Source organism: Labrus bergylta, chromosome 7, assembly GCF_963930695.1.
Source record: "Labrus bergylta chromosome 7, fLabBer1.1, whole genome shotgun sequence".
In the NCBI taxonomy this organism is placed as follows: Eukaryota; Metazoa; Chordata; class Actinopteri; order Labriformes; family Labridae; genus Labrus; species Labrus bergylta.
This window is the reverse complement of record NC_089201.1, coordinates 15,944,865-15,960,948: the sequence shown is the minus strand read 5'-3', so window position 1 is coordinate 15,960,948 and position 16,084 is coordinate 15,944,865. Positions and strand designations below refer to the sequence as shown.

The window sequence follows — 16,084 nt, the reverse complement described above, 5'->3', positions numbered from 1 at the left end:
GCACAGCCTAGCAGCTTCTCACAAGCAGAAAAAAAAAACTCCCAGAATAAATCAAATCAACTAAAACTGATGATGGGTCAGACAAATGTCAAGTCCTTTTTCATGTTATAGAAACAGACTTCATGAAGAGGATACATCTTCCGCAAGGAATATGCAGCTTTGCATTTGTACAATTTGTTTTCAGTTTCTTCTCGTTGCATCTAAAATGAAAACATTTCACACATGAACATCTAAAATCACATGTGTGCACTGCAAAAAGTCAAATATTAGCAGTAGTATATTCGTCTAATTTCTGGTAAAACATATCTCATTCATCACATTTATTTTAAGCCACACTCCACCTTTCCTTTTTCATATATAAGCAGAGTTTTTTTTAACACATATATGTAGGCTGTAGGTGTGATTTTGTACGCTCTGTGTCAGTTTGTATTCGGTTTTGGGATGTGATTTTCAAGCCTTGAGCGTATTTCTACAATAACCATCCTGCAAAAACTCAAATATAAGCAAGTGTTTGTTTTATTTTTGGTCAAAAATATTTCATTACACTCAATATAATCAACACTCACCTGACAAGTCCAGTTAAACATCTTACTTCAAGATTTATAAAGCAAAAAAAAAAAAAAAGGCTTGAATTGCTAGTTATGAGTAAAAGAAAAAAAAATCTGTCAATGGGAGCTCATCAGTGTCCTAACATGAGACAATCTAAATAAGTTAGCATGTCTCATTTCAAGACTCTCAACAAGTTGTGTCGGGTAATGTTGGGTAATACAAGGTGAGCTGTAGTATGGACAAATTATAGATATAAAATACACACACACACGCACACACACACACACACACACACACACACACACACACACACACACACACACACACACTCACACTCAACATTGCTGTCTGTGTGGTTGAAATAAATCTTTCTGATCACATTTTATCCCTCACATACTGACACAAAAAATTAAATACATCATTATTGTTTTTATTGACAGACTCAGAGGACCATTAAAAAAAATGTAAAAACAAACAAACAAACAAAACATCACCAATATGATCACAGACAGCTAAACCAGTGTCTGCACTGGGAGGACTGGTATCACTAGGATTCATCAGCATTAATATACAGTAAGAGAGTACAATAAGAGATTCATTAAAATTAAGTTTTTTAAGAAGATTTTGACATACAGTAAAATGAGGAGATTCAGCGCACACAGGAAGGATAAATGACCTCTTCTTTTTATTTATGTAAAAACATCTTCAAACAAACATTTCAGCCGTGCGGCTTCATCGGGTTTGTCACAAAACAAGAGTGTAATTATAAAAAAAAAAGAAAAGAAGAAATTCAGCCTTCTTTGTATGGCAGTGAATTTTCTCTTTTTCTGTTAAGATGATGTTTCCTTGTTGCACCACAATAAAAGGAATGACAGAGCTGTACACAGGGCGTCCATGTTTGTACGTTTTAATGTCAGAATTACATTTATTGGTCAATACTTTATTAATCCTCTGCAGGAAATGACTCTGTTACAGCAGCAACAATCACAAGTCAAGACCCCACGTAAAACATCACACATAAAAAATAAAAACAGGACTTCACATTTAGCAAAATATGATTTTATAGCAGACTAAAAATGCAGAAACTACACATAAATTGTTTTTTTGTTTTATTTTTACCTGAGTAGAGGTGTGGAGGACTAAGTTTTGGTGCCAGGAAAGAGAAAGACGAGAGAGTAAAGGAAGACAGGAGGACAACGAAATCAAGCACAAATAAAAAATAACCAACATGATTAAGAGACATAAAAACATTAAATTTGTGTGTGTGTGTGTGTGTGTGTGTGTGTGTGTGTGTGTGTGTGCGTGTGTGTGCGTGTGTGTGCGTGTGTGTGTGTGTGTGTGCATGCGTGCGTGTGTGTATGTTTGAGTGTGTGTGTGTAGTATGTCTCAACAACTGAGTGAAAAAGTGAATCTCCCCTCGAGAAATTACAAATATCTTCTTAGAAAAGCAAAAATCTGGAAATTGACCTGAGTTTTTTGTGTGTAAGAATGAAAGAAATAGCCTCATGGTGAGTCTTTAAGTTAAAGAACAGTGGGTTGGATTAACATTTTGATTATCTCTTTAAATTCTATTTAACTTAACGTGTGTGTGTGTGTGTGTGTGTGTGTGTGTGTGTGTGTGTGTGTGTGTGTGTGTGTGTGTGTGTGTGTGTGTGTAAAAGGACACACTGTGTGTAAATATCGGATGAAGATAAAATTTAACTGTCAGATTAATCCTGCTTAAATCCTGAACTATTTTTTCTGTTCTTCATATCACTGCCTGGTGTAGGCACGGTTTAATTTGAGTCTGAATATATATTTGATGTGTTTGGGAGAAATTAAAAAAAACAAAACAAATTAAGTTACACATGTAGTTTTATGTGTGATTATGATGATACATCCTGCTTGTGTTGCTACCTCACTTCATTTTCTTGTTTGTCTGCACGTTAAACAGTCTGTACTTATCACATACATTGTGATGTGTTCTCATACATTTACACGTCTGTGACAGTTCCAGTGTGTGTCCGTGTGTGAGTGTGTGTGTTTATCACCAAAATTGCAGCACATGCAGAAGGAGTTGTTAGCGGTCTGTCCTTTTTGGCCGGAGGAGTCGAACAAAACGGGACCCCAACAGTTTGTGTCCCACCCAAGCAGAAGCCGCCGCCCCTGATACCTGCACACACACCGGCTGTTTATCTCTTCATTACATTATACCTGCATACATGTGTTCAATACTTTCTCCAGGGATATTTCTCACTACTTCTTCATGTGTTTTTCACCACCATGAAACAGACCAGGTTGTTAGTGGAGCCACGCTGAGTGTTATTGTGCATGCCTCTTTGAAAGTGTATGTTCTACACTTTTTTTACACACATTTGTCTTTTTTTTTGTATCTATAGAACCACAAAGGAAAGAAAAGGGGAAACTAGCCGATGAAGCGGAGAATAACAACAAAGGCTGAGAGGAGTAGGAGGAGGGTGGAGAGAGAAAGAGAAAGCTTGGAATCAACCGACGCCTTTTTATTCAAGTTGCACGAGTCCCGACACTCCTGAAAGTCAGGCCGGTTTTTTTGTGGGACACACCCACCCCCCTTTTGTCCTCAGAGCCAGAGAGAGAGAGAGCGAGAGAGAGAGAGAGCGAGAGAGAGAGACGTCGAATCCCAGACTGGGAAGGTAAATGGGTGTGACTTTGGATTGCTTGAGTATAAATGGGATTTATTCCAATTGAAAATAAACAAAAAGGTGCAGAAAAAGTCTGAAATTTTATCTGTAAAATCAAAAAGCAAGAGTCGACATTCAAAGAAGGACAGAGACAGAAGCTTTGACAGATAAAAGGTAGAGCAGATTTATTTTAAGTTGAGGGGTTTGCCCTGAATGCATCTGTCCAGAAATATGAAAAAACAACTCAAACTCTGCATTTAATTTTACCCAAGTCAAAGGGGGAAATAAAAGAGGAGCAGAAAAGGTGGAGCACAGAAGAGGGAAAACTTGGTCAAGTATCAACAAGCCACAAATCAATTATCTCAGCTGTTAGGAAAAATGTCCTGAAACTTTTAACCCCGCATGAGCTGAAGAGGTCAAAAAAATCTCCAGCAACACTCGTAGTATGAAGATCAATTTTATGAACTTTATTAGACCGAAGCGTTTCAGTCTTCATCAGGGTCATCAAGAAACACACTGCAAGCGTCAATTAAAAAAGGGAAGTTTATAAATGAGAAAAAAAAAAAGTGAAAAACGATCACAAGCCGAAACATGTTATGTGTCTGTCACATAACATCACAACAGTTCAGGAGTCTCGGTGCAAACAGCACACCTGGTGTTACACTTTATGACATTTCTTGCAGCTGTATTTAAAAACATCTTGAACTGGAATGCATCTGTTGCATTAAAAAAAACAAAAAGTTTACACGTGCTCATTGAAATGTTCAGACTGAGAAACAACACAATCCCTCATTTCACTGGAAGACACAAAGTGCTCCAGAGTGCAATAGAAATAAGTAGAAATGAAAACACACTATACGCCCAGCTCCAGTTAGGAAATTGGATTACCTGCTTCAATAGAGAAAGATATTTATAAACTGTCTATTTTAAAACGCATACTGTTATTTCAATCAGAGAGGACATTGGTTCTATGTGAACGACGTTCCTTTCTTTTTTTATGATGAACTTTTTATTGAATTGTTCACATACGATCTTTACTTAGCTGAAAAGGGACCAAACATCAAATGATTCACACATGGTCATAGCCTCGATGCAGAAAATACAAAATGTCAAACTTCATGTAAAAGCCAATCCCATGTAGAGGCCCAGGCCTTTTTACTTGCCCGGTGTTGACGCACATTTTGACTAATAAATCCAGGTTTCAATTAGACGCCCCTTTTGCATTTCGATTAGTTTGGGGATCAAAAATATGATAACAAGGGTTTCTCTCAGTCCACCTGAGACATTCAAACCTCAGTGAGTGACCGGAGAGAGAGACAGGGAGGACTCTGCTGCTTGTGCTGCCTTAAGAGATGGAAATAAATTGTAGAGTAAATGTTAAATTCCTTTTTCATGCAACTTTTTAACCCTTTAAAATCTGCTTTAAACAACTAAAGACATTCTGATATGTTTACAGCTCCAAAGAGCAGTACAGCAGTCGTTAGTGGTCATACTATCAGGGTCTCTCCCTCTCTAAAAATCCTTATTCTGCACTCAGTTAAATATTATTTCTGGTGTAACTTTACTATATTATAATCTTTTCCAACTTTGATGTGCACACGTTTTGATTGAAAATAATGAAGATAAGATAAACTTTAATGGGGGAAATGTGGTTGTTATGACAGCTCAAAAAAAGAGGAGTACAATCAGCACAAAAAAGCAAAAGGTTCAAAATAAACATATTTACAGAAACCAAAGATAAGAAGAAAACTATGGTAGTAATAAAATAGTACTGGAAATATATACACTATATGTAAACTTTCACTTTCAACAAAGACAGAAGAGTTATTATTATAAACTCACAGTGTGAAGCATGTTGATTAAGATGAATATTTTGATTCAGTCCGGTGAAGGCCCGTCTCTTATCAGAATCAGAATGAGAATCGGGTTTTATTGCCAAGTACATTTACCCATACAAGGAATTTGACTTGGTGTATTGGTGCTAAACACTTAACAAGGAAATAAAGCAGAACTAGCAACAACTTAAATAATAAAGTATAAGAAGCAATTACAATATATAAAAGATAATTTTAAAATGTAAAATATAAAAAATTAGAACCAAACTGTACAAAAGGTGCAATGTTTGAGCTGTGTAGAGGACTATGAGAAAAAATCTTACTGTATATGTAACCTACTCACAGAGTGCATGCAGAGAAAATAAATGTAATGTCCAGTGGGCTTTTATAAACGCCTGTCCCAAATAAAGGCAGCGTCATTTCATACATTATAAAAGCACAGGCTATTCATCCAAGTTTTACAATTTTAGGCAACATTTAAGAAAAAGTTAAATATAAATAAAGTTGAAAATATGAAGAAAATAGGAGCGCTTCTGGTATCCCTCAAAGCAACATGGAAGGAAAGACAAAAAGTGACTCACTGCACCCTGATGAAGGCGCAAGCTGATACGAGTTGGTGTATTTAATGTTTCTAGCCCAATGAATTAAAACCTTTTATATTTTTCTAACCGTCCTGAGAGTGTAGACCTGGATTATTTAATTGTTTTGGTCTTACATTTTCCTCAACCTTTTTAAAATGTTGAAAATATGTAAAAAAAACGGACTCCTGAGTCTGTCATAAAGTTGATGATGAAAACAGACACACAAACTCCCCTCCATGAAATGAAATAAAAAGGAATAAGAGAACCTCTTTACACGGTCATGTGTAGGTTTTACTTTCTGTCAAAAGTACAGATTAAATCTGATCAAGAAAAAGTAAATTCAAGAGTAGAAATAAAAAGAAACTCACAGTTGATGCCTGCGTCTTCTGATTTACAGCCAATTATCTTTTCTACAAGAGAGATTTCTCTAAAGCAGTTTAACTTTTCTTTAATCAACAGAGGTCTATAGACGCCTCTCTGAAGAAAGTCCTTACCTTGTTTCAGTAACATTTGTTGTTATGTAGTTTGCAGTGTGGTTTGTTAATTTGCAAATGTTCTGTTTGTGCTCTGTATCATCATCATCTTCATGGCTTGAATCAGGTATATGAGGGAGGAGATATGTCCGCTCAAATAACAATTATTTTTTTTTAAATCATCACGATTATGTTTGGACCAGAGTGCTTGGTGATTTTCTTCCTCAGTCTATTGTTTTTACACTTCCCTGCATTTACATGATATGCATATAACAACCTCATTTTTTCTTGAGTCAGGTAAATATAAAATGGAATTAAACAAATAAACTTCTAGTATTTAAAATGTTTCTGGATCCAGATAATTCTTTCCGCTAAATGCGATGGTGCTTAATCTTTAAAAATCTAAATATTTCTCAGTCAGAGGAGCGTGAAACAATCAGAGGACAATAAAGGGCCTCCATCTCGCTGCTGAAATGTGGAACAATGTTGCATCCTAAATATAAGATCTGTAGTCTGTACACCTGTCCATTTACACCTCTGTGATGGGAGTGTGCCGTAGAAACAAACAGGAGGAAACAGAAAAATGTAAATATGGGCGGGCGGGGTAAATCCTCACCCCAGAGTATTCTTTATTTCATCCTACATTTTGATTCATTTCTTTTTACCAGAGTGTCTCTGATTTTGGGGTTTGTGATGCTTGGACCTCATTTGAAATCTTGTGGATTAATCCTGATGATTGTGTTATCTCAGATGCCAGTTTATCAAACACCTGAAACTAAGATGCTGCAGTCATGTCTACAGCAGAGTCTTAATGTTCAGTTTTTGTTCTAACTGTTTAAGAGACGTGTGCAGGTTTCAGATTCTTACACTGATTGAACTTTCTGTAAATCATTTCAGTGTCTGTAGTTCTTGATGCTGAGTAGAGGGCAGCGAGGCGCCCTACTTTAGACTCTTTTGGTTTCACAAACAGTCGCCAGCCCACAGCTGACCCCCTGCCCCTTCCTACCAGCAACGCAGCAGCTCGGCCCATGCTTCAACAGCAGTACAACAGATGACGTTAGGAGGATCGAAGCTAGAACGTTATCCCTAAATAATCCTGTGTGTGTATGTGTGTGTGTTCACTGTAACTAGCGTGCACTATGGCCTGATAGTTTGCACTGGGGCCTGTCGTGACCATCTTAGGCCACTGACACACACACATACAAACACACAATAACTATTCGTATGATTTGAAGAACAGATAGGTTTTGAGTTTAGCTTTAAAAGTAGAGACCGTCAGCAGGAAGTTTGTTCCAGAGAGAAAGACCACAGTAACTAAAGACCCCCTCTCTGGACTTTGATCTAATTTTTGGTACAAATAGAAAAGAAAATACCTTATATGCAAAATGTTTGCCATTCAAACACCAGGAACAGTTGTCTCAACCCAGGCTCAGTGAGCTGGACAAACAGGGAGACCACGCAGCAGCAAAGTATCCCAATCATAGAATATTCAGTCTGTAAATCAGAGGTGATTGTAATTGTGAATGTGTGTGGTGTTACTGAGGCAAAACAAAGACCACAAATCAAAGTTGGTGATGACAAAAGAGAAAGATTTGAGACTGAGAATACCAAGGCCCAGTCTGCCCAGGTGCATGAAATCAAATAAACCGGCTCCGCACCCTTTACTACCTGAAGGCAACCTAAATGGGGAGAGATACAAGGCAGCGCAGCGTTTTATACAAGGCGACATATAGAGCAGTGGTTCTCAACAGGTGGGTCGAGACCCAAAAGTGGGTCGCAGAGCCACTTCCAGTGGGCAGTGAAATACCTGTGGGTGGAAATGTGTCCAAAGTCTATGAAGCTTTTTTCCAACATGTTCGTTTTGTTTCTTTGTTCCATCTGCACAAATTTTTCACATTGTAAATCTGGTAAGCTGGACAAAAATCAGTGATTTGGATCGCAATTCTTCCATGTACTGTGGGAGCTGGTGGTGGGTCCTGCGGCTAGACCAGTTGAGAACCACTTAAAAAACACAGTCGAGCTACATCAAAGGAGAGCACCAGGTTATTCATTATGAACATTGGCGAGGTGTTAAATGATAATAAATTTAAGGTTTAAGAGCTTTGTGCAGTATGAGGTAACAAGTGAAAGGTGTTTCTAATAACTGACCCTCGATGACATAAACAGGACGGACAAAATAATAGCACCAGCTATAAGCTACATCTCCATGACCAAAATGATAAGAAATTAAAATCTCTAAACAACAACAACACTCAACATTTTTACCTCCTTTAGAGCAGAAATGTTGCATGTTTGTTGTTGTAGTTTGCATTTTTCCCAGCGTGATAAACGGTCAGCTGAGTTTATGTTTTTGAACACTTTTAATTGAGATTATTTTGAAGGTAGAGAAACTCAAATTTCCAGCGTCTCCTTGTCAGCGTCCACAGGATTCAATCCATCAGAAATCACACAGATTGTCTGTCAGAATGTACACTCTACACGGGCTGGTTAGCAGGATCTGCAGAGTGATACCTTTAAAGCTGGTTTACTAAAATCTATCCCACCTTCATTATATTTTACACTACAGAGCAGGGGTCATCAGCTACGTTTCTACAAGGGACAGCTATTTTCTTGGCAGATACAATATGTTTGCACATGAGCCTGACAGCTGTCAAGCCCGATGTGAAGAAGTTGGAGTCACCTAACGCGAGTATTTCAGCCTTGGGATTGTATTTTTTATGTTTATTGTTTAATCACCCCAAATGATTTATATTCTGGGGGCCGGATGTGAGCCAGTTGATGATCACTGCTATAGAGGAAATAATTCAGTGATCATTTAAAGGGAGCAGGTGATGTGTGAGCCATAACTTTTGAAAACCTGACCCCCACAGTTCAGCGGTCCTGAAGAGAGAGAGTGTGTGTGTTTTTTGTGTTTTTTTTTTACAGTTCTAGTGTGTGTGTTTGCTGACTTGCATGCCACTGAAAGCATCATTTAAAAAAATCTGCAAAGTGAAAGCAGCGAGCGGAGGTGACACAGCGTAACGACGACACACACTCCTGCCTAACTGAGGCTGCACAGGCTCCTATAAATCAAATAAAACACTGCACAACATTTTATAAAGTTTATATTTGCAACGGTTTTTCTTAAAAATGTTGAACGGGCGCAGTGACTAAGTTTTAACAACATTATTTATACTTCAGTTTCATTTATTTGTCCTCTTAGTAGTGGTGGGTGTTGTTCTGATTACAACGGGCATGTTTTAGAAATCAGAAATTAGAAATACTTTATTAATCCTGGGAGGGGGGGATACAAATATAAGTAGAATATAATATATATAATATAATAAAAGTAGAATAAGCAGAAATACGCACCAAACTGCACTTCCATCAGGAGAGAGAGCCACAAATTGTTTTTAGAAAAAAGTAATTTGTCCCAAATGCAATTGAATTAAAGGAAAAACCTAAAACACCTTTTATTTATTTTTATTGAACCTTTATTAAACTGGGTAATTAACCCATTGAGATCAAAGTCTCTTTCACAGGGGCGACCTGGCCAAGAGGGCAGCAGCACCCGTCATAATAAATATGACATGATTCAGAGACAATTCACAACAATAAGTTCAGAGAAAAAAAATGATTACAACGTGCAAATTGGTTTGCAGATAAAGTGCAGAGTCTTGAAGACAGATTACAGTTCAGGAACACGTCAGGCACTGTCCAATGGTCTCGCATATTTTGTCTTTAAGATGGAGCCAAAGGCTTAAAGTGAAATGAGATCTGCCTGTTTCAAGTCAATCTGGAGAAAGTTCCTGCAGAGGGGGCAGCAAAACTAAACGCTCTCTCTCCGAGCCAATCTAAAAGCCCCCCACCTTTTTAGTGCACTCTGGTTTTTTTAAACCTATAGATTTACTAAACTTATTGAACTAAATAATTTGAAACATACAAACCATGTTGACTGTGTTGTTGTCGAGCACTACAGGCGCTCTTCTGGTTTCTCGCTGTGTTTGAATGTTGTCTTGTTTGTCATCATGTCATCATGTTCTTGTGAAGCCAAAGACAATTTTGCACATTGTGGGAAAAATAAATTTCTATTATATCCTATTATATACCAAAGCACAGAGTATCTGAAGAATGATACACTATGTTAAAGCACAGGGAGTTTGAATATATAATCAATATTTACAAATATACACATGCAGGGTTGAACTGTGTAGATAATGCACACAAGGCTCAGTGAAGAAGGCAATGTTATCCAGCATGTGTTGGTATTGCACATGGGTGACTGAGGCTCTGTGTGTGTGTGTGTGTGTGTGTGTGTGTGTGTGTGTGTGTGTGTGTGTGTGTGTGTGTGTGTGTGTGTGTGTGTGTGTGTGTGTGTGTGTGTGTGTGCGTGTGTGTTTGATTAAGGCACCAATATGAATGTAGCAAGAAGTTACAATTTAAGAAAGATGACGTTAAATTGTTGTAAATTTTAAAATCCTTAAAATACGTCAGAAAAAAGTCACACATGCTTTCACAAACTCACAGAAGTCCGACACACACACACACACACGCACACACACGCACACACACACACACACACACACACTTTTAACTTCTGGATCTTTGTGTTTATTCATCATCCTCAAACGATAAAATGTAGACTAATTTTCAAGAGATACAATAACACAATGAGACAGGTATTTAGGTATTTCTATTCAGATATATTCTTTGAATTCAAGGGGTGTGTGTGAGTGTGTGTGTGTTAGTGTGTGTAAATCAGCACTTTGTCTGGTGTGACTTCTGACGTCTAAAACCAAGACAAAGTGTAACATCTAAATCTCTGTTCTTATTTAATGTGACCTCTGAGCGCAAATTCATATATAATCAGAACATTTAAACGTTTCTCATGTTAAGTTTAGAATGACCCTGAATATTAAATTAAAAACTGATTTCAATGTTTATTCAAAGAAGGATTTAAAAAGCAGAAGATAGAGCGATAGATAAACCGTATTGTCTGTCCTAACAATGAAAGAAATTCTCCTTGAAGTGTCAAACAATAAACACATTTAAAAAACACAACACAAAGTACAAGCAATAAAAAAAACAGCTGCTAAGAAGGGGTCTTTTTGATTTTGTTCAGGGTGGTTAGGACAGAGGGAACGAAGGAATTGTTTTTTACCCAGAGGGACTTTGTAGCGTCTGTCTGATGGCAGTAACTGGAAGGAGGGGTGGAGGGGGTGAGAGGGGTCTTCTGTGATCAGGGTGGAGGGGGTGAGAGGGGTCCCTCTGTGATCAGGGTGGAGGGAGTGAGAGAAGTCTTCTGTGATCAGGGTGGAGGGAGTGAGAGAAGTCTTCTGTGATCAGGGTGGAGGGAGTGAGAGGGGCCCTCTGTGATCAGGGTGGAGGGAGTGAGAGGGGTCCCTCTGTGATCAGGGTGGAGGGAGTGAGAGAAGTCTTCTGTGATCAGGGTGGAGGGAGTGAGAGGGGCCCTCTGTGATCAGGGTGGAGGGAGTGAGAGAAGTCTTCTGTGATCAGGGTGGAGGGAGTGAGAGAAGTCTTCTGTGATCAGGGTGGAGGGAGTGAGAGAAGTCTTCTGTGATCAGGGTGGCTCTCCTGATTGAAGAGCGGCTATACAGTTCAGAGTTTGTTTAATTTTTGAGATGATGACGGATGAATTTACTGTTTAAATGTTTTGTGTTGACTTGTTTAGACTTGATGCAGAGCTGATGGAAGTCGGAGTGTTACATGTACAGTACATGTGTCAGTGTGTGTGTCTGCGTCATTATGTGTCTGTGTCAGTGTGTGTGTGTCAGTGTCAGTGTGTGTGTGTGTGTGTGTGTCTGTGTGTGTCTGTTTCAGTGTGGGTATGCGTCAGTGTGTCTGTGTGTGTCTGTGTGTGACTGCGTCAGTGTCTGTGTGTGTCTGCATCAGTGTGCGTCAGTGTCAGTGTGTGTCTGTGTGTGTCTGCGTCAGTGTGTCTGTGAATCAGTGTGTGAGAGAATTTGCGTAGATGTTCGTCCACATCTGTATGTCTCCATAGTTTTATAGTTTTAAAGTCTGTGTTTAAAATGTTCAAGAAGAAACACAAATATTTAGCTAATATGGATAGTTAAGATGTGTGTGTGTGTGTGTGTGTGTGTGTGTGCGTGTCTGTATGACTGTGTTTGTGTGTTGATGTTGTCGTGTTGGTTTAACAGTTTTGCATATCTTGATTCCGTTGTGATCATTTTGAACATGATGTCGAGACATTGATCAGACTGAGACACGTGAAGAAGCGTTAAATGAGAGTTTTTGAGCTTAGCTGTGTGTGTGTGCGCGCGCACACGTGTATATGCGTGTGTGTAAACATGCATCTGAATTCCTTTAAAAAATGTGAACACAATGTCGAGACATTAATCAGACCATATAGGCAATTTAAAAGTGTTTGAGCTTCTGTTATTGTTGCTTTCTGCATGCTGTGTGTGTGTGTGTGTGTGTGTGTGTGTGTGTGTGTGTGTGTGTGTGTGTGTGTGTGTGTGTGTGTGTGTGTGTGTGTGTGTGTGTGTGTGTGCGCGCTGGTCTTCCTGCTTCTAAACCACACAGAGGAGTGTGTGTTTTTCTTTCTCTGTGTTTTTTTTTTAATTCAGTCGTTGTGTAAGTGTGTGTTATTAAAAGGAAATCTACTGTATAGTTCTGCTTGTTTTTAAAGAAAACTATTTTTTTCTTGCAGGATCAAAAAGGACAATGTGAGAGTGGGCAACACGGGAAGCTGCAATAAAAAAACACACACTCTCTCTCTCTCTCTCACACACACACACACACACACACACACACACACACACACACACACACACACTCACACACTCACAGGTGAGTTGTATGTTTCCTTTGAAATATTCTACAAAAACAAATCACAGCTACAAAAAAAAAACATAAATAGTGTGCAAAGTGTCAAATGCATGAAAACAGAAATTCCACTTCTGATGTTTGCAATAATTACTGACTGATAAACTGTAAAAATATTATATAAAATAATTTAAGTTAGTCAGAGTTTAAAGAGATGAGACAAACTTTAATCAGACCCGTTCTTTAAGTTAAAGACTCACCATGAGTCTATTTCTTTCATTCTTACACACACAAAACTCAGGTCAATTTGCATTTTTTTTGTTTTTATAAGAAGATATTTATAATCTCTCGAGGGGAGGTTCAGACATGCTAAACATGCCTGTGCGCGCGCACACACACACACACACACACACACACACACACACACACACACACACACACACACACACACACACAGACACACACAGACACTGAAATACACATATGAAGAAGCCATGGAGTGAAATTTAGAGATGCTTTAGTCTTTGCATGAATTTATGGGCTGAGATGTTTGAAATAAAAATCAAAATATTTAAGCCTGGATCACTTAGACATCTGGTATTTAATGTTAAATCTTTTTCAGTCATCTTTCAAACCATACAGACATGAATCTATCTGTAAAAAGCTTTTAAATGAAAGTCATTTGCCTCTTTTTTTCCTGATTTTGAAATGAAGCTACTTTCGTGTCTGTGCCCTCAGACGCAGCTGCTGTGGCGTCCCAGTGCACGTGGGACGAAACAGAGGTGATACAACCGAAGGTGTGTATACAAATATAATATAATTATTAACTATATTGTGAACTGTTGGAAGTGGTGCTGTTGAGAGGATGCACTGGACCTGCGTCGTTTGTCAGATATCTTGAAGGCTCAGAAATAAGACTAGCTGGGTAGAAATTTGTGGAAGGAGCTGCCAGAAAGTAAGCTTTGAGTGGGGTCTCCTCGGCGGTTCAATACAACGTAGTTAAGCAGTTTTTCCAGCTTTACGGTGTAGCCTATTAGAGCGACGTGTTGTCGTCCCAGGTCTTCACATGAAGAAGCTTTTTGCAGTGGCGAAAAGGGGAAACTTGCTCTTGTTGTGTGTTGCTGCTGTAGAAAAAAAGTGATCGTCTGTCCTGATATAAGCATGCTGTGCTACAGACGGAAATAATGGATATAAGCGGATAAAAGTGTTGAAAACAAGACCAAAAGTTTTCATCGTCGTGTGTAAAGGACAGGGCAAGTGTGCGTGTGTATGTATGTGGGTGTAGCTCGTATAGCTGTGGGAAAAGCTGTGGAGGTTTCGTTTTTTTAAAGTCTTCATGGGAGACTTTAAGGGGGTTTCTTTGTGTCGCCGTCCACTCTTGTGGTACTGAAATGCGCGTTTCAGCACTACGGAGGTGGACAGCGACACACGCAGAAAACACGTGTGTGTGTGTGTTTGAACTGCACATTTCCAGCAAAGCATTACCAGTTTAAATGTGATGTTATTTCCTTAAACACTAAGGTTTAATGCAATGATTCCACACTGCACATTTATATTTATATATATGTCTCATGTTGTAGAGAAGTGCCATTCCTGCATATATATTATATTATATTATATTATATTTATATTTTGTCAGCCCAGAGAAAAGGGTGCCAAAGGCGACCTTGTTGTGATTCTTTCTTCTACTTTATTTTGGTTTTGCTCACGTAAAAACTCTTACTTAGGTTAAAAAATACACCAGTGGTCGGGGCAGATTAAATGACATATTTCAGTGTGTAATGAACGATCGTTTCAATGTGTGTGTGACGAGAAAACAGGCCACGTGTTGACTTTGATAAGGTCGAACAAAGAGTGTGTGTGTGTTTGCTTAGAGGAGGGGGCAGAAACTGATGTTTGGTGTTGCAGAATTTAGGGGAGGTGGAGTGTGTGTGTGTGTGTGTGTGTGTGTGTGTGTGTGTGTGTGTGTGTGTGTGTGTGTGTGTGTGTGTGTGTGTGCTCAGGGATATCGCTACTGGGAGGAGTAAACAAACTTTTTGTGTAATCAAAACACTCGTGTGAAAAAAGGAAAATACAGAGGTGTACTTTTTTGGGGCACATGTTGCAAAAGCTGAAACATAAAGATTGAAATTAATTTATTTTATAACCATTTTTAGAGGCGGAACATGAGCTGAAATTGTAGCATCTTCGATCACTTTCTCTGCATGTTTAAATTTAAAAAAGGAAAACACATGTAGGGATTTTGTAAGAGATTTGTGCTCGACTAAATCAAATTTTGTTTTTCTGTTTTCAGCTTTTTGGCTGCGAGGACAAACCCGAGACGTGAAGGTGGACTCTCAAAAACGTCCGATATGAATGTGTACATGTGTTTATATTTGAGGTTATATTTTTAAACACACTGTGGGACCAAAACAAAAATAATGTCACATCATTTGCGGTCTTACTCTTCACTCAACAGCTGTGTGTGAGAATGTGTGTGTCAGTGTGTGCTGTTTTAATATATTTGTTTGCATATATTTGTGCACAAAAATTAGTTCAGTGTAAAAAACTATTTTAATTGTGCTATGATGCCAGAATGTAAACTCCATGCTGTAAAATAATTGTTTAATAATTATTCCATAAAAGAGGACATTTCGTAAATATATTTTTCTCTGATAATGTTTTCTATAAATAAGAAACATCTGGTTACACGTACAGTTAATTTCACCCTCTTTGATTTTGTTACACAACTTGCTGCTCCTTGCTTCCCTCAGTGTCACGTTCGCTTCGATCTCTCCTCTTGTGTCAAAAAATGCGAACAGCTGCCTGATTACTGTCAACGTTTGGACACATTTTTATACTCTTGTTCCTCTGCTGAGTACATGACAGTTTTTGCTTTGTGCAGCAGAGTCTCGGTTTGTCAGGATTTCACGTTTAGTTTTGAGTGTGTGTGTGTGTGTGTGTGAGAGAGAGAGAGGGGAAAGAGAGACAGGGAGCATGGCGGCAGGAGGGGTGCCGGTGGATGTTGGAGAGTTAAAGATGCTGTTGCAAATGAAGCCTTCCTGGGTCGGAGACAGCACACACAGCTGGGGAGCAAATTGTGACAGCTGCTTGTGCTGAAACATGCAGCGTGTGCAAGCATGGCTGTGTTATTCATGTGCGTAAAATGCTGAAAAAGATCGTAAATAAAGCGATATTAAAACACATGCCTGTCTCTGTGTTTATATAACCCACACATCACA

The 16,084-nt window shown here is 38.6% G+C and overlaps 1 protein-coding gene across 20 annotated transcripts in view; it reads left to right on the top strand.

The window, feature by feature from the left end:
* LOC109985990 (uncharacterized) overlaps positions 1 to 16,048 on the top strand; it is a 47,343-nt gene extending 31,295 nt beyond the window's left edge. For 14 of the 20 annotated variants that reach the window (XR_002278049.3, XR_010666665.1, XR_002278046.3 and 11 more), the window contains 3 exons: positions 2,928 to 3,200; positions 12,748 to 13,660; positions 15,157 to 16,048. Coding sequence is in view for 3 of the 20 variants with exons in the window: in XM_065956874.1 (XP_065812946.1) it covers positions 12,748 to 12,887; positions 13,602 to 13,660; positions 15,157 to 15,189 (232 nt within the window). In the remaining 17 variants the exon portion in view is untranslated. Of the gene's footprint in view, positions 1 to 2,927; positions 3,202 to 12,747; positions 13,661 to 15,156 lie in introns of those variants that run through there. The other 6 variants (XR_010666670.1, XR_010666669.1, XM_065956874.1 and 3 more) reach the window with 6 other exon arrangements.
* The last annotated feature ends 36 nt before the right edge of the window (positions 16,049 to 16,084 follow it).